Source organism: Oncorhynchus mykiss, chromosome 1 (assembly GCF_013265735.2).
Source record: "Oncorhynchus mykiss isolate Arlee chromosome 1, USDA_OmykA_1.1, whole genome shotgun sequence".
Classification (NCBI taxonomy): domain Eukaryota; kingdom Metazoa; phylum Chordata; class Actinopteri; order Salmoniformes; family Salmonidae; genus Oncorhynchus; species Oncorhynchus mykiss.
This window is the reverse complement of record NC_048565.1, coordinates 68,777,904-68,795,904: the sequence shown is the minus strand read 5'-3', so window position 1 is coordinate 68,795,904 and position 18,001 is coordinate 68,777,904. Positions and strand designations below refer to the sequence as shown.

At 45.0% G+C, this 18,001-nt stretch overlaps 1 protein-coding gene across 10 annotated transcripts in view; it reads left to right on the top strand.

Moving 5' to 3' along the window:
- The window catches only part of LOC110528038 (Golgi-specific brefeldin A-resistance guanine nucleotide exchange factor 1), a 79,445-nt gene that overhangs the window by 52,765 nt on the left and 8,679 nt on the right, over nucleotides 1-18,001 (top strand). For 6 of the 10 annotated variants that reach the window (XM_036983850.1, XM_036983834.1, XM_036983848.1 and 3 more), the window contains 25 exons: nucleotides 478-625; nucleotides 1,125-1,333; nucleotides 1,451-1,631; nucleotides 3,719-3,930; nucleotides 4,023-4,121; nucleotides 4,233-4,427; nucleotides 4,611-4,806; nucleotides 4,949-5,089; nucleotides 5,211-5,299; nucleotides 5,460-5,662; nucleotides 8,014-8,137; nucleotides 9,223-9,348; nucleotides 10,737-10,819; nucleotides 11,023-11,259; nucleotides 11,391-11,484; nucleotides 11,572-11,748; nucleotides 11,998-12,062; nucleotides 12,236-12,359; nucleotides 12,577-12,648; nucleotides 12,775-12,869; nucleotides 13,028-13,181; nucleotides 14,561-14,786; nucleotides 15,009-15,163; nucleotides 15,378-15,624; nucleotides 16,613-16,815. In XM_036983850.1, coding sequence (XP_036839745.1) covers nucleotides 478-625; nucleotides 1,125-1,333; nucleotides 1,451-1,631; nucleotides 3,719-3,930; nucleotides 4,023-4,121; nucleotides 4,233-4,427; nucleotides 4,611-4,806; nucleotides 4,949-5,089; nucleotides 5,211-5,299; nucleotides 5,460-5,662; nucleotides 8,014-8,137; nucleotides 9,223-9,348; nucleotides 10,737-10,819; nucleotides 11,023-11,259; nucleotides 11,391-11,484; nucleotides 11,572-11,748; nucleotides 11,998-12,062; nucleotides 12,236-12,359; nucleotides 12,577-12,648; nucleotides 12,775-12,869; nucleotides 13,028-13,181; nucleotides 14,561-14,786; nucleotides 15,009-15,163; nucleotides 15,378-15,624; nucleotides 16,613-16,815 — 3,855 coding nt within the window. The remainder of the gene's footprint in view (nucleotides 1-477; nucleotides 626-1,124; nucleotides 1,334-1,450; nucleotides 1,632-3,718; nucleotides 3,931-4,022; nucleotides 4,122-4,232; nucleotides 4,428-4,610; nucleotides 4,807-4,948; nucleotides 5,090-5,210; nucleotides 5,300-5,459; nucleotides 5,663-8,013; nucleotides 8,138-9,222; nucleotides 9,349-10,736; nucleotides 10,820-11,022; nucleotides 11,260-11,390; nucleotides 11,485-11,571; nucleotides 11,749-11,997; nucleotides 12,063-12,235; nucleotides 12,360-12,576; nucleotides 12,649-12,774; nucleotides 12,870-13,027; nucleotides 13,182-14,560; nucleotides 14,787-15,008; nucleotides 15,164-15,377; nucleotides 15,625-16,612; nucleotides 16,816-18,001) is intronic. The other 4 variants (XM_036983858.1, XM_036983836.1, XM_036983859.1 and 1 more) reach the window with 3 other exon arrangements.

Here is an 18,001-nt window from a genome sequence, read left to right as displayed (position 1 = left end):
TGATAAATGTATTGATTTTGTTAGATGTGTAGAGTACACAAACCATGCCATGGGGTTAGTTTGTAGAATGAAACGGATCTTAATGCGTGCCTTTTTTGATGGTTTGCTTGAATTTGTTTCTTGTGATTGTCACTTTTTGTTGTATAGTCTTTATAATTCACCCTCATAGGTATATTGTATCTTGCCATTGGGGATACTTCTATGCAGTCTCAGCATTTGCTAAACAGAATGAAGCATGTGGCTGCGTTTTTGTGTACGGTCACTGTCTTGTGTTTTCAGATGTCGGTCTGTTACTTTCTGTTTTAAGGCGGTCACTGTCCAAGTGTGTAAATGGTCCAGAAGGATCCTATTGCTTTTAAAAGTCCAACCTGATGCAATACCCTCATCTGTACAATGTGATATTACAACACCCCCTAGCCAAGCGCATAGTCAGCGGTTGTGTGTGACTGTTTACTGAGTGTGTTCTACTGGTTCCAGCTGAAGATGCGCGCTGGTGGGATGAGCGAGTCATCAAAGTGGAAGAAGCAGAAACGCTCGCCCCGGCCCCCCCATCACATGGTACGAAGCGCCTCGGGCGGATTGGAGCAGGCCCCTCCCGCCACCCTTAGCAACAACAACCTCACTGGTGAGATTTTATTAGAAACCAGGTCCTGGGGATAGACATGGGAGGTGGTACATTAAGGAAGGATCGTCTGCCGAGCAGAGGCTTGAACCCCCTTTGCCGTCGGGGCATAAGTGGTCAGAGGTCGGGACTGCTACACCCCACTCCAGCACTTCTATGATCTTTTAAATTAACTTTTCATCTATTACTGCTACCACGTTGCAATAACCCGGAAAACAGACCATTGACCGACGATATCAATGCATGCCACGCTACAACATCAATAACAAACGCTTCCTTTAGTAATGAGCAAATGCCTCTTCTGTAAATCAAATCATATTTGGTCCAAGGGGGCTTCATTTTATGTCAATCAAATTTAAACATCATAGATATATCAACATTTATACTGTCAGGCACTCTAAAGTGGAAAAATGTATATTGTGAATACGTCTATAGAGGCGGTCTCCAACCACAAAACATCTGATGTATCTAACCATGGTCGGTGTGTGTTTGTGTCTACCAGGTGGTGACCTTTTCATCGAGCAGGTTAGTTTGTCTGTCCCAGACAGCATGGCCTCTTCCATGTCTAGCCCCACAGACAGCGGCCTGGACACCTGCTCCAAGGCCACCTCCAGAGAGGACCTGACAGACCTGGACCAGAGCAGCTCTGTCGCCACCACCCCAGGCACAGCAACTAGCCCTTCCACAGAGCCTGGACGCCTGGATGCTCAGGTGGGGGTGAGGGTGGGGGGGGCATTGGAAGCAGCTATGTTGTCATTTTGTGCATATTTGAATTAAGTCTGTTGGAGCTCATCAATGTTCATACTCTGTTTCTGTTTCCCCTGCCAGTCTGAGGGGAGGCAGGTGGATCGTGCCCAGTCAGCTTCGGTGGAGTCCATCCCTGAGGTCTTGGAGGACAGAGAGTCTGTGACGGAGCAGTCAGACTCGGCCTCAATACACGACATGGATTACGTCAACCCCCGAGGAGTCCGCTTCACACCACAGCAAACTCAGAGAGATGGTGAGGATGGTGAGCCCTCTTACCTCCACTACCAACCGGCGTTCAGTTTGGGTTTCACCGTGCCTCAACCTGTTCCATTTTACATCTCGCCCTCTGTCTCACCTTGTCTCATGTCTGTTCATATGTCTCAACATGTCTCACCCCATGTCTCAACCTACAGTGCATTCTGAAAGTATTTCGACCCCTTGACTTTTTCCACATTTTGTTACGTTACAGCCTTATTTTGAAATGGATTAAATTGTTTTTTCCCCCCTAGTCAATCTCATATAATACACCATAATGACAAAGCAAAAACAAATGTTAATACATTTTTGAAAATTGATGAAAAAATATATCCCATATACATAAGTATTCAAACCCTTTACTCAGTACTTTGTTGAAGCACTTTTGCCAGCGATTAAATCCTTGAGTCTTCTTGGGTACGACGCTACAAGCTCAGCACACCTGTATTTGGGGAGTTTCTCCCATTCTTCTCTGCAGATCCACTCAAGCTCTGTCAGGTTGGATGGGGCGCGTCGCTGCACAGCTATTTTCAGGTCTCTCCAGAGATGTTCGATCGGGTTCAAGTCCGGGCTCTGGCTGGGCCACTCGGGGACATTCAGAAACTTGTCCCGAAGCTCCTCCTGTGTTGTCTTGGCTGTGTGCTTTGGTCACCGTCCTGTTAGAAGGTAAAAATTCACCCCAGTCAGAAGTCCTGAGTGCTCTGGAGCAGCTTTTCATCAAGGATCTCTCTGTACTTGGATCTGTTCGTCTTTCCCTCGATCCTGACTTGTCTCCCAGTCCCTGCCGCTGAAAAACATCCCCACAGCATGTTGCTGCCACCACCATACTTCACCATAGGGATGATGCCAGGTTTCTTCCAGACGTGACGCTTGGCATTCAGGACAAAGAGTTAAATCTTGGTTTCATCAGACCAGAGAATCTTGTTTCTTATGGTCTGATAGTTCTTTCGGTGCCTTTTTTTTTTTACAAACTCCAAGCTTGCTGTCATATGCCTTTTTACCGAGGAGTGGCTTCCGTCTGGCCACTCTACCATATAGGCCTGATTGGTAGAATGCTGCAGAGATGATTGTCCTTCTGGAAGGTTCTCCCATCTCCACAGAGGAACTCTGGAGCTCTGTCAGAGTGACCATCGGGTTCTTGGTCACCTCCCTGACCAATTCCTTTCTACCCCGATTGCTCAGTTTGGCTGGTTCTAAACCTCTTCCATTTTAGAATGATAGAGGCCACTGTGTTCTTGGGGACATTCAATGCTCCAGAAATGTTTTGGTACCCTTCCCAGATCAGTGCCTCGACACAATCCTGTCTCTGAGCTCTACGGACAATTCCTTCGATCTCATGGCTTGGTTTTTGTTCTGACATGCACTGTCAACTGTGGGACCTTATATAGACAGGTGTGTGCCTTTCCAAATCATGTCCAATCAATTGAATTTACCACTGTTGGACTCCAAGTTGTCGAAACAACATCTCAAGGATGATCAATGGAAACAGGATGCACCTGAGCTCAATTTCGAGTCTCATAGCAACGGGTCTGTAATTTGCAAAAATGTCAAAAAACCTGTTTTCGCTTTGTCATTATGGGGTATTGTGTGTAGATGTTTATTTATTTAATCCATTTTAGAACACGGCTGTAACGTAACAAAATGTGGAAAAAGTCAAGGTGTCTGAATACTTTCCGAATGCACTCTGTCCCACAACTTGTCTCTGAGTGTCCTTTATTCTTACCCATGTCTTATTTTATATCTCATGTCTAGGGTTGCATAATTCAGGTAACTGTCCCAATATTCCCCGGTTTTCCAGATATCGTGGTTGGAAGATTCCTCAAATTACGAGGGAATAAGCAGGAAATCTAGGATTCTGGAAAACCATGGAATTTGGGGAAAATTACCAACATTTTGCAACTCTACTCGTGTTTCACTCCACCAGAGGGTTATACTACAGAGCAGGGTCAAGGCGTTGCCTAAATATTGCTAAAATGTACATATTGTGAAAAAATCTTATTGACTCAACCTGAAACATAAGTTTATCAACGTTAGCTGACTCACATCCTGCTTTGTCAATAATTTCCTGTTTTGTGTTTCTTCTTAACCTCCCAGGTGCGGCTCTCATCCCCTACAGTCTGCCCTGTCTGCGGGAGCTCTTCCGCTTCCTCATCTCGCTGACCAACCCCCATGACCGCCACAACACAGATGCCATGATGCACATGGGCCTGCAGCTGCTGACCGTGGCTCTGGAAGCAGCCCACATTGCCCCCTACCAGTCACTGCTGGGTCTGGTCAAAGACGAGCTCTGCAGACACCTCTTCCAGGTACTGTACACCACAGGCTTATTCAGGAGGGGGAACTTGACCCTTCTATTGTGTCTTCTACACAATATGACAAAACATGTTTCCTTTTTCAGTTGCTAAATGTGGACCGTATGAACCTGTGTACCGCCTCCATACGAGCCTGCTTCTTGCTCTTTGAGAGCATGCGAGGACATTTGAAGTTTCAGCTTGAGGTATTTGGAGTGTTTTCTTTTGTTTGCGATATTGTCACACAATTGTTTGACACAAGCGCACGAGTCGTTGTAAAACAACCAACTAAACCGAATGACCTGGGGTGTGTGCAGATGTATCTGAAGAAGCTGATGGACATCATCACGTCAGAGAACATGAAGATGCCTTATGAGATGAAGGAGATGGCCCTGGAGGCCCTGGTGCAGCTCTGGAGGATCCCCAGCTTCGTCACCGAGCTCTACATCAACCACGACTGTGACTTCTACTGCTCAAACCTGTTTGAAGACCTCACCAAGCTGCTCTCCAAGGTGGGAACTGGGGCGCCTGCTCTTTTGACTTTCTGAAATCTGCATTAGAAGAGTCTCTACTGTCTTAATACTTTTATTAATTTCAATTTGATGCATGTCGTCACGCTCCACACTTTACATTTTCAGGGGAACATTGTTCTCTTTTGTTGACCTATGGTGTGTTTGTATCATTTTGTCTTGCAGAATGCCTTTCCTGTGTCCGGACAGCTCTACACAACTCACCTCCTCTCACTAGAGGCCCTACTGACTGTAATTGACAGCACTGAGGCCCACTGCCAGGCTAAGGTGCTCAACAACACAGCTCAGCAGGACCAATCAGCAGAAACTGTGTTGGTGGAAGGGGAGGGCTCAACCAATGACCATGTAGACACAACCACAGGTATGCAGATTTCTATCAAACATTTGATGTACTTTCTGCTATGATAGTCTCATACTATAATGGGCTTTGTTCAACATTGACTGCAGTTGTATCAGATGTGTATAGAGGGGTAGTCATGAATATGTTTGTCATGTGGTTGTAGAAGCAGGCAGGCAGGTGAACCGTGCCAACGGTCAGAATGTTCCAGAGGCTGACAGCGTGCCCCTTCCACCTACCAGCGGGCACCTAATGGCAGAGAAGATGAGACTGGGCAGACAAGACCAGGAGGAGACAGAACCACCTGGTAGGTTTTGTTTTACTAACCAGTGGTCAGGTCTCCTCAAGAACTGGGTTAGCATTCCGCTCTATAGCCATGAATGAAATTGAATTAAAAGTGAAAATTGTCTTTATTTTATTTTTGTTAGCTGAGAAGAAAGAACCGACAAAGCCTCAACGCTTCTCGTCTTGTTTACCTGATTCTCAAGAGCTGTTGGACATCAGAAATAAAAAGAAGGTAGGTTTTATCATTTTGTTGTGTATCTGTTTTAAATAACTTACTTTCATGGCAGTCGAACACATACTGTAAACGCTGACTTTTACATGAATCATGCATTGATGCCAATGGCGTTTGTCTCTCTAAACTGAAGTGATAGTATTTATTTGTATGATTACAGCTGCTGAACAGCGGCACAGAGCAGTTCAACCAGAAGCCTAAGAAAGGCATCCAGTTCCTGCAGGAGAAGGGTCTCCTCAGCAGCCCCATGGACAACAACGAGGTGGCCCAGTGGCTCCGGGAGAACCCCCGCCTCGACAAGAAGCAGATCGGAGAGTTCATCAGTGACCGCAAGCACATGGAGCTACTGGACAGCTTCGTCAAGTACGAGTCTTTATCATTTCCCGGCAGCGTGCTGTACAACCAGTTGGTTTTAAAAGAAGACCCTTTCTGGATCTTCTCCTTCATTTAATTGTACTGAAGCTTGGTTTTGTCAGTTACTCGTGAAGCAATGAATAGTGAAGCAGTGAAGTTTATTTACTTGAACCCTAGGAGTTGATTTGTCTTCAATCCATAACAATGATCAAATACAGTACACAACTGTATACACTGAGTATACAAAACATTAAGAACGCCATGACATAGACTGACCAGGTGAATCCAGGTGAAAGCTATGATCCCTTATTGATGTCACTTGTTAAATCCACTTCAGTCAATGTAGATGAAGTGGAGGAGACGGGTTAAAGAAGGATTTTTAAGTCTTGAGACAATTGACACATGGATTGTGTATGTGTGCTGTTCAGAGGGTGAATGGGCAAGAAACAATATTTAAGTGCCTTTGAATGGGGTATGGTAGTAGGTGCCGGGCACACCGGTTTGAGTGTGTTAAAAACTGCAACGATGCTGGGATTTTCACGCTCAACAGTTTCCTGTGTGTATCAAGAAAGGTCCACCACCCAAAGGACATCCAGCCAACTTGACACAACTGTGGGAAGCATTGGGGTCAGCATCCCCGTGGAATGCTTTCGACACCTTGTAGAGTCCATGCCCCAACGAATTGAGGCTGTTCTGAGGTCCAAACGGGAAGGTGCAACTCAATATCAGGAAGGTGTTCCTTATGTTTGGTATACTCAGTGTATGTGTGTAGTTGTGTAAAAAAAAAAGACCTGACAGGAAATTTAAGAATATACTTCAAAATATACAGTACCAGTCAGAAGTTTGGACACGCCTACTCATTCTGCATTTCAAAACTATGAAATAACACACATGGAATCATGTAGTAACCTAAAAAAGTGTTAAACAAATCAAAATATATTTTAGATTTTAGATTCTTCAAAGTAGCCTCCCTTTGCCTTGATGACAGCTTTCAACACTCTTAGCATTCTCTCAACCAGCTTCATGAGGAATGCTTTTCCAACAGTCTTGAAGGAGTTCCCACATATGCTCAGCACTTGTTGGCTGCTTTTCCTTCACTCTGTGGTCCAACTCATCCCAAACCATCTCAATTGGGTTGAGGTCTGGTGATTGTGGAGGTCAGGTCACCTGATGCAGCACTCCATCACTCTCCTTCTTGGTCAAATAGCCCTTACACAGCCCCTGGAAGTGTGTTTTGGGTCATTGTCCTGTTGAAAAACAAATGATAGCCCCACTAAGCGCAAACCAGATTGGATGGCGTATCGCTGTGGTAGCCATGCTGGTTAAGTGTGCCTTGAATTCGAAATAAATCAGACGGTGTCACCAGCAAAGCACCACCACACCACCTCCTCCATGCTTCCCGGTGGGAACCACACATACGGAGATAATTCGTTCACCTACTCTGCGTCTCACAAAGACACGGCTGTTGGAACCAAAAATCTCAAATTTGGAGTCATCAGACCAAATGACGATTTCCACTGGTCTAATGTCCATTGCTCGTGTTTCTTGGCCCAAGCAAAATCTCTTATTCTTATTGGTGTCCTTTTAGTAGTGGTTTCTTTGTAGCAATTTGACCACGAAGGCCTGATTTCACGCAGTCTCTGAACAGTTGATGTTGAGATGTGTCTGTTACTTGAACTCTGAAGCATTTATTTGGGCTGCAATCTGAGGTGCAGTTAACTCTGAACTGATCCTCTGCAGCAGAGGTAACTCTGGGTCTTCCTTTCCTGTGGCGGTCCTTATGAAAGCCAGTTTCATCATATCAATTGATGGTTTTTGCGACTGCACTTGAAGAAACTTTCAAAGTTCTTGACGTTTTCAGAATTGACTGACCTTCATGTCTTAAAGTAACGATGGACTGTCATTTCTCTTTGCTTATTTGAGCTGTTCTTGCCATAATATGGACTTGGTCTTTTACCAAATAGGGCTAACTTCTGTATACCACCTACCTTGTCACAACACAACTGATTGGCATTAAGAAATAAATAAATTCCACAAATGAACTTTTAACAAGGCACACCTGTTAATTGAAATGCATTCCAGGCGACTACAGTACCTCATGAAGCTGGTTGAGAGAATGCCAAGAGTGTGCAAAGCTGTCATCAAGGCAACTGGTGGCTACTTTGAAGAATCTAAAATATATTTTGATTTGTTTAACACTTTCTTTAGTTACTACGTGATTCCATATGTGTTAGTTCATAGATTTGATGTCTTCACTATTAAACAAAATAATAATAATCTTGAATGAGTAGGTGTCCAAACTTTTGACTGGTACGCTACATATTAGTGCTTTATACTCATTCTCCCATTCCCACGTGCAGCACGTTCACTTTCCAAGGACTGCGTATTGACGAGGCGCTGCGTCTGTATCTGGAGGCCTTCAGACTGCCAGGAGAGGCTCCGGTCATCCATCGACTTTTGGAAACCTTCACAGACACCTGGCATGTAAGTCAGCTGCCTTTACCCCCCTTGAAAGGCGTTTTTTCTCTCTCGCTCTCGCGCTCAGGGCACCCGGAGGGACTCACACTTCTTCCATTACCGCATGGCAAGGCAATCCTTGCCACCAACTGTCCCTATCCTTGTCACCAACTGTCCCTATCATCAGGTAATTACGTCCAGTGGAACGCCGACCCAGATCTGAATCAGGGACATTAATCACTCAAGTAATTAGGGGAATAGTAAAATGCAGCAGTGCCAACGGCAAGGTTGGCATAACAGAGCCGGCCTGTTGATCAAAGGCAGGGGGACAAACAGCAGCCACTGGCTGCTCCTTAAATAACCGGAGAGGGTCATCCTCGTGACCTGGAAAGTATTCCTAGTAATGTCTTTTCATAGTCTCTCTCCATACACAATCGCCTTGAATGACTTTACAGATATTCTTAATACACACTTGTATTTTTCCGCTATTGAGTAGTCAGTCATATGTCGTGACTGCACTTTCAGCAGCACAAATATATACTGAACAAAAATCGAAATGCAACAATTTCAATTTTTTTACTGAGTTACAGTTTATATAAGGTAATCGGTCAATTATAATAATTTCATTAGGCCCTAATCTATGGATTTCACTTGACTGGGTAGCGGTGCAGCCATGGGTGGGCCTTGGAGGGCATAGGCATACCCACTGGGGAGCCAGGTCCAGCCAATCAGAATAAGTTTTTCCCCTCAAAAGGGGTTTATTGCAGACAGAAATACTCCTCAGTTTCATCAGCTGTCCAGGTGACTGGACTCAGACGATCCCACAGGTGAAGAAGCCGGATGTGGAGGTCTTGAGCTGGCATGGTTACACGTGGTCTGTGGTTGTGAGGCCCGTTGGGATCTTTTATTTCAGCTCATGAAACATGGGACCAACACTTTACATGTTGCGTTTATATTTTTGTTCAGTATAGATATTTGAACGTTATGCCCAAGGTGGTTATATTATAGTGTGTGTCTGGAACTATACCTGAAATAGTGCCTGCAACTCAGCTGTTGATGTATATATGGATGGAAAGAGGGTTATTTGTGTGTGTGTGTGTGTGTGTGTGTAGAAAGTGAACGGTTCTCCCTTCATGACCAACGACGCGGGCTTCGCCCTGGCCTACGCTGTCATCATGCTCAACACGGACCAGCACAACAACAACGTGCGCAAGCAGAACATCCCCATGACTGTTGAGGTAAACGCGCACAATTTATTTCCCATGAAGACGCATCACTATTTTTTTTATATTTCAAAGATTTATTTGTATTGAAATAAAATGGAAATTAACTTCAATTCGTAAGTATAGTAAGTTTTCTACTACTTCTACAAATTGTCTTAGAAATGCACTCATCAACCACCAATGTTAGATCTGATTTCAATCACTTCTTATGAACACTTGTGCCAGGCAGTGATGGGTTTTGCCAGAGACCCTGTTAAGACCCTTTTAGACACCCTACATTAGTATGTTGTACTGGTTCTTTCAGACCCTCTGATGGTCTGACAGACCTCCTGTAACAGCTGTGCCCAGTGGTGGTCTGTGGGATGAGATCATCCTGGTTAGTCATGTGAACAGGCGGCAGGGGTGGAAGAAGTGAACGAGGAGAGGACGGGGGGAGGGGGGCGTCCTCTGCTGTCCTGGCTCCCTCTCTCTGTGTGAGTGACAGCGCCTGAAGACTAAACACAAGTCCCATGGACAGGGTTCTGAAGAGAGCGCGGGTGGGCCACAAACAGTATTCCAAGTTGCCATTATGGAATTCTAATCTGCAATGAGAGCAACTGATTTGTTTTACCTTATATTTTTCTAGGGGGCAATGAAATGTCTACTGTTCAATTTGCTGACTATTTACAGCACAGTATATAATTACAGATTAAAGTCCTTACGATGGTACGTCCAAGTGTCATACAAATGCCATGATACGATATTATGTGGGATAAAATGGACTCGGGGCATCCTGGCAAGAGTACAATTCAGAGCAATAGAATATCAGCTACCGCATAACACATTGTAGCTCCCCAACAAATCCATAAGTGTGGAACAGCTCTGCTCTCTGGATGTCAGTTCTATGATGACTTGGCAGGCAACACGGCCAGCTGCTTTGTGTCTGTGGCGGCTATTATTACCGTCGTCTGCTCCGCTCTGGGGTGGAGGGGGACTGGTATGACAAACACAACCCTGAGCCCATGGCCCCTGAGCCTTCATTGTGTTCATTTCTCTGTCTGTCCATCCCACTGCAAAGCATCTCGTGTTTCCCCTCTGTTTTACCTGCTATCAGCCGAAGCACGCAGCCGACCAGGAGCCTTGACTCTATCCGTCAACACACGGCGGATCTGTTTATTTGCTGTGGCTCTTGGCCTCGATCCTGTTTGTCTAACATCACACCTAACCGTATTAAGTGACACATACGTTGGTAAAGCTCCTTGGCCCCCCATCCCCTTAATTGTTGGATGCTCAATTAGCAAGCGCATTGCATGCCTAAGGGTTGGATGCCAGAGCCAGGCCAGCTGGCAGAGCTCCACAATGATTGATGTGTTGATGGTGCCCTGATTCAGTATTAATGTCCGTCCCCCCCCACCTTCATGTAGCAATTCAAGAAGAATCTGAAGGGTGTGAATGGAAATACAGACTTCGATCAGGATATGCTGGAGGACATCTACAATGCAATCAAGTAAGCCATAGTCTTGTATAGAAATGTTTGTGACTTGTACACACACACACACACACACACAATGAAGTAAATCTGTCTCATTTCAAGAGGATATATTTGTATCAGCGTTTGCGCTTTGACGGTAAGTTATGTCAAACAACCCACCCCAGATGATCAAGGTCGGTTTGGCGTTCACACACTCCGTGGTATTCTCTGTCCTGTAGGAATGACGAGATAGTGATGCCAGACGAGCAGTCAGGCCTGGTGAAAGAGAATTACGTGTGGAGCGTGCTGCTCCACCGGGGGGCCACCTCCGAGGGGGTCTTCCTCCACGTGCCTGCCGGCAGCTACGACCATGACCTGTTCACCATGACCTGGGGGCCCACCATCGCCGCCCTCTCCTACGTCTTCGACAAGAGCCTGGATGACGCCATCATCCAGAAGGCCATCGCTGGCTTCCGGTACACTAGGCGTCCCCAGGGGTTTCTGCACCCAGCACTGTGGTTCTGAGGAGATGCTGACGAAGCATCTATTGGGGAAGGCAATGAGAGCGATTCGCGATGATAATCTGCTTGTCTCTCTCTTTTTTTAGGAAATGTGCCATGATATCAGCTCATTGTGGATTCAGTGACGTGTTTGATAATTTGATAATCTCCCTCTGCAAGTTTACAACGCTCAGCAGTGAGGTAAGTGCTTAATTTCAAATGTGGGAACCTTTAGCATTACACCTACTGGAGTTTTCTAACATGTTCCACTGGGTGTGTTCAATACAGTCGGCGGAGAACCTTCCCACGGTGTTTGGGAGTAACGGGAAGGCCCAGGTAGCTGCTAAGACCGTGTTCCACCTGGCCCACCGGCACGGTGACATCCTGAGGGAGGGCTGGAAGAACATCATGGACTCCATGCTGCAGCTGTTCAGAGCCGAGCTGCTGCCTAAGGCCATGGTGGAGGTCAGAACTGTTTCTTTATAACTAGCAATGGTCATGGACAGGGACGGGCATAACCAAGAAAGACTGTTTTTTTGTATGGTCTGTGAAAAACAAATGGCCTCGATCATGTTTCGAGTACCTATGGAACACGGAAACCTTCATTTTGTTGGGTGAAATGGGTCTTTTTGAATTTGGGTGTTATACTGCCGCCTGCTGGTATAAAACCAGAAATAATTTCCTTGTGGCGTTTGTTTGCTAATGTCCATACAGGTGGAGGATTTTGTGGAGCCAAATGGAAAGATTTCGCTTCAAAGAGAAGAGACGCCTTCAAATCGGTAAGTCACCTCACAATCCTGTCACACAATCTGTTACGCTGGCATAGCAGGCTGAGCTCTTTCACTTGTGAAACCTCTTGAGTTTTTGACATTTTAAACCCAGTTCCAGTAATATTGTGAAATGGGTGGCTATCGCCAAGCATCCTCGCCATCTTTCTCTCTGCCTCTCCCAGGGGCGAGTCTGCGGTGCTGAGCTTTGTGAACTGGCTGACTCTGAGTGGAGCGGAGCAGTCTGGTCTACGTGGGCCCTCTACTGAGAACCAGGAGGCCAAGCAGGCAGCAATGCTCTGTATCAAGGTACCATAACTAAACCAATCATCCCTCATCCCACTGCTTTGTCTCTGTCACACTTGTTCAAATTGTCTCTGGTGACCAGTATACTGTACGTTATAGTTCAACTGTATGGTTCATATCGTGCAGTTTGATTTTTTTAAAATTATGAATACATTTTTGTGGCTTTTGTATACACGGTCAGTCTGGTAAATTGATTTGTTACCTGTCACTCCCGCGCCAGCAATGTGACCCAGAGAAGCTGATCACGGAGAGTAAATTCCTGCAGCTGGAGTCTCTACAGGAGCTGATGAAGGTAATCATAAGAGTCCAGGCAAATATTGTTCATCTTAACATGTGATTGGCTGAATATGAATTTCTGAGATGCAGGTAGTATAGAATGTTCTGGTGTTGTTTACTAAGAGCTGTTTCTTGTGGACAGGCTCTGATCTCAGTCACACCTGACGAGGAGACGTATGATGAGGAGGACGCGGCTTTCTGCCTGGAGATGCTGCTACGCATCGTCATGGAGAATAGGTACGGCAGGAAACAGTGTTTGCTTTGAGTCAGGGACCGTGTGATCGCCTGTTTATGTTTTGTCCCAAGTCCAGTAGGAATTACATCAGTCAAATCAGCTGTTTGAACATCAGGCTTTGTTATGCTATTGAGTCCTTATATTTTGTGTGTGTGTTTAGGGACCGCGTGTCATGTGTATGGCAGACGGTGCGGGACCACCTGTGCCACTTGTGTGTCCAGGCTACAGAGAGCTGTTTCCTGGTGGAGAGGGCCGTGGTGGGCCTCATCAGACTGGCCATCCGCCTGCTGCGCAGAGAGGACATCAGCTCACAGGTACACACACACACACACACGAGAGCGGAAACCAAACTATCTAGGCGTACATCATTGCATTAATGCATGTTTTGTGCTGTCAAACAGATAATGCAGAGATGATGCAGGTTTTCTGACAAGTGATGGCACTGAGTGATTGGAGGATTGGACTGTTGATCCAATGGGATTTACATTTGATGGTCACACACACACACACGCAGCTTTGTTAGGTCAGTGTCCTTTAGCCATTGCAATCGGTCTTATCTGGCCTGAGCTTAACAGCAATCTTAAAGGAGGCTTAAATTTGTTGTATAACAAGTTTTTAAAAAAAGGATGTTTCATGCAATCATACTGGTATCAGATGTTTAATTTGTTCTGGCTTAAAGGCACAGGATGAACTACCTATCAGTATTCTTAGTCTGTGTTGATCAGTGGGACAATTTAATTAGCCAAGTTTTTACTGATCTAATCTTTTTCCAACAGGGACCTGGTTTCTTGGTGACCTGGCCTGTAACCTAAATAGCGTTTATTATGTGACTGTCCTATTGACCTTGAACTATTATATCATTGCAGTTTCTCGGCAATGTAAAGAAAATAGGAATGTGCTCTACTTTATATCCCATTGGGAAACCAAACAAGTCCCTAGTGAACACTTTCAAATGTATTTATGGATTGATTGTGAAGGAGTTAAAAGCGCCCAGTTATGTAAAGGTTGTTTTTTGAGAGTGGTTGTTATTAACCATGGGGGGGGGGGGAGAATCTGTTTTTTTAAAGCTGAATTATTCTTGTTTTTTTGTCTTATTTACGGAGTTATCTGCTGTTTTGCAAAAAGTGTCTTGTGATAAAGAGTTGCGTCTACTGTTTTGCAAAACGGTGTTTAGCATTTGCATTGGTGTAAAACCAATGACAAATGACTGTTGTGCAAAAAAAATTGTTTTGGCCACACGGATCCAAGTTTCGCTCACATGGATCTCAATTTCTTTCGAGGAAAACTGCAAATGGAGCAGTAACTTTTGGTCCCATTTCTTCTATAAGGTCTTTAATTGGCTTTCAATCTGATCTCTAACCCAGATGGACGTTGTTACAGCCAACTAATAGTGTTTCCTTCTTCCTTTTCTGTGTGAACCGTGGCGATCAGGGCAAACATCTTATGTTGCAGGGACTTGAATCCACAAATCCCACATTTGTTTTTCTAATCTTTTCCTTTCAAATGTGCAGTGAGACCAAGAACTGTGAGACCTAGTGCAGTATATACATTGAACTGTATTAGGAATTGTGAGCCGAATGTCGGGAACGTACTTCAATTCCCTAATCAGTGAGATCGAGGTCACCGGCAGTTCAAGCAATTGGTCTTATACAACGTTGGCGTCCACTTAACCACCCTGCCACCCTATCTCTAGGTACTGCTGTCCCTGCGTCTCCTGCTGATGATGAAACCACACGTCCTGGCCCGGGTTAGCCGGGAGGTGGCCTACGGCCTCCATGAGCTGCTCAAGACCAACGCTGCCAACATCCACTGCACAGACGACTGGTTCACCCTCTTCTCCCTAATCGAGTGCATCGGGGCCGGGATCAAACCACCCGCCTCCTTCCAGGTCACCTCCACCAGTCCCGACATCGACACAGGTCAGCCTCTTACATGTACGGCATCACGTGGCATGGTAGCCTACTTTGTTGGCCTTGGCAGCGGAGAAACCATATGATCACCTAGTTTACTGTCAATTGCGTTGACTTTACACAAACAGCTCAGCTGTTATGTTACAAGGCACACGTCCACACTGTTAGTGGTGTGTTTTGATGCCTGGTATAAAAAAAAAAATCTATGTCCTGTTTCCACCTTTGTTCCAGGTGCCCAGTCGGATAGTGAGCTGTCCCACCACCACAGCGAGGTGAGTCTGGACCGGGGCTACACCTCCGACTCTGAGGTCTACACGGAGCACGGAAAGTCCAGGATGCCCCGCTCTGTCACTGATGTGGACGTGGCCAGCAGCGGATGGCTGGTGGTAAGAGCCCACACACACACACTCGCGTCACCTGCACACACTTTTCTTTTGAGTACTCAGACGATCAACTCCAGAGATCTTCATAGCGTTAATACACTGTTTATTGTGGAACGCCACACTATAATAGTAAAGCTAAGCTTGTGTTATTTTGTCATATCAATGTCAGTTAATGCCTCAATATACCGCACATCTCACACTGTGTTTATATTGGCAGGTTGGTAAAGATGACCTGGACATCAACAAGGTACCGGCCTCTGGCTCCAAGCCCCTGCTCAACCCTCTAGTGAACCAGTACAGCCTGACCCTGGGCCAAGACATGGGCTTCCACGACACCAAGTCCCTCATCAAGTGTGTGGAGTCCCTCTCCTTCATAGTACGCGATGCTGCACATGTCACCCCTGAAAACTTTGAGCTGTGTGTCAAGGCCATCCGGGTGTTTGTGGAGGCCAGCCTTAACGGAGGTATAACTTCCTCTTTCATCACTTCCTGTTGACTGACAAATCAATTCCTATTTGAGGTTAATTTTATATTCAGTCTTTTTCCAAAGTGTTTCTTAATCTTCCAACAATGAATTCGGCATTGTATTTGCCTTTACATCAATGCTGTTTTCCAAGCAAACACATGTCATCAAACTGTTTGAGTAATTTCTAAATTAAGCTGTGATAGTTTGGCATGTTGGGTGGTTACTCTTAAAAGCCTTTGGAAGGGGATCTCAATGCATGTCTATATAGTAACTAACCTGACTCTGGGTTCCCTGCCTCCCCCACACCAACCCTAATTGAGGACTGTGTCACTCGGCTGCCCTTCTCCCCATTCATTCAGCAACAGCAGTCTGTTAGTGATCCAGACTCTAGAGTAAAGCAAGGATTACAGTGGGAGATGGTGCACTGTGCAAGCCTGGCACCACTGATAGCCTTTTAATTTCTCCCAGCGCTCCAGACCCTTAGATACCTGCTGTCAACACAGCTTTGCACACTTAGCAATAAAGTTTGGTTGATCAAAGACCTCACGCTAAGCACCGCTCTAATCTATATGGGAAGCAAATGGAAACCGCACAGCCCTAAAACCTGCTATTACTCAATTAGAATTGATATAGCCTTTGGGGTTTACGTGAAAGGAATGTATTTTTTCCTGGAGAGTTTCCTAAGCGCTAAGTCATACCCTATAGACCTATCAATTAAGATAATTATTATCATACTGCACATTGTCTTACACTAGAATGGCCAGTCCTGAACTCATTCAGGTCTTGGCACTGTACGCCGCCTTAGGGTAAAGACATGGTCTCATGGTCTCTGTACTGCTAAATTGGATTACCTTTGGGAGCAGCAAACAGTGGGGCATTCATTCTCTGTTCAGAGATATCAGTCAACTATTAGGAGAACATTTCACACTCAGGATATATCTGTAACAATGGCTAAAAACAGTCCCTCCATCTCTCCTGACCTACAGGCTACAGGACCCATGAGAAGAAGAAGAACCACAAGTACGACTCCCAGAAGTCCCGTGTGAGGAGGAAGCCTCGGGAGAAAGAGGGGGCATCCCGCCGCGCCAAGGCCTCCAGCCAGAGGCCCTCCCGTTCCCATAGTGACGACGAGGAGGACGAGGGAGTCCCGGCCAGCTACCACACGGTGTCATTACAGGTTAGTCAGGACGTAAGTACCGCAGCCCTCTTTCCCTTCTACCTTGGTCTCTGTGCTGCTCAGGGGCTCTGTTCAGTTGGGTGAAACGTTCCGAACTACATGACCAATCATGTCTGTTCTACACAATATATTTCTCTATCTGAAGGTTCTGCAACGTTGTACCCTCCTGAATATGCCCCAGGTGTGCTCTGCCTCAGGTGTGTGTGGGTGGGAGGTGGGGTTGCGGAGGGAAGGTCGGGATTTGGGGAGATTTCGGTTATATCTTCCCCTCTCTTGGCACATTATGGTTGTCATGGCAATTAAGCAATGTTGTGGCAGTGTTTAGTTCTATTCTTCTTGAACTACTATTCTCATTTCCTGAAGTGTGATTAAGAAGTTACATTGTCTGCCATCTCTTTTCAGAACTAATTTGGCACTAATCAGGTATTCATGCTCAGTCGACTAATGCTAATATTCACCTCTTTGATTGTCTATTCACAAATTAACTGTCTTGGAAAGGCTGAGTAGTGAATTCTCAATGCTCATTGCTCTAGCTACTCTAAATGAAATTAAACTTTCAAACCTCGACTAATTAATTGCTTGGAAAGGTATATTATTAGATATTTAGGGCTGTGTAGGGTTGCAAAGAGCGGGAATATTACCAGTAACTTTAGGAATTTTGGAAACTTTCAAGACTTTTAGGGAATTTTCATGAAATGTAAAAGATATTCCCCCCAAAACGAAGATGTTTATAATATAAAAATAGAATCATAACGCTGTAAAACATTATGTTAAATGTAACCCATCAACATAGTTAAAACTGTTGCTGTTTTAATATGAGTATGGAAAATCCTTCATATTTATTTATTTATTTATTTAAAAATATATATTTTGGGGTTTCCCATGTCAATATATATTTGTTGTAAGTGTTTTGGGGTCAAACTGGTGACGGTTGTGAAATAAGTCAATAGTTGGAAGAGCTGCAGAGTTAATTTAAAATGATATCATAAGATGTTTTCTCCAGAACCATATGGGATATCTACTAGAAACTCATGGAACGGATCAGATGGACACGTATATTAAATAAATGAAAAATAAAAATATTTTTTTATAAATTTCCTAAATGTCTTTGGTAAATTACAGGGAGTTTTGCAACCTTATGGCTGTGTAACATAAATGAAATAATTTAGACATGGAAAATACTGTACTATACAATATG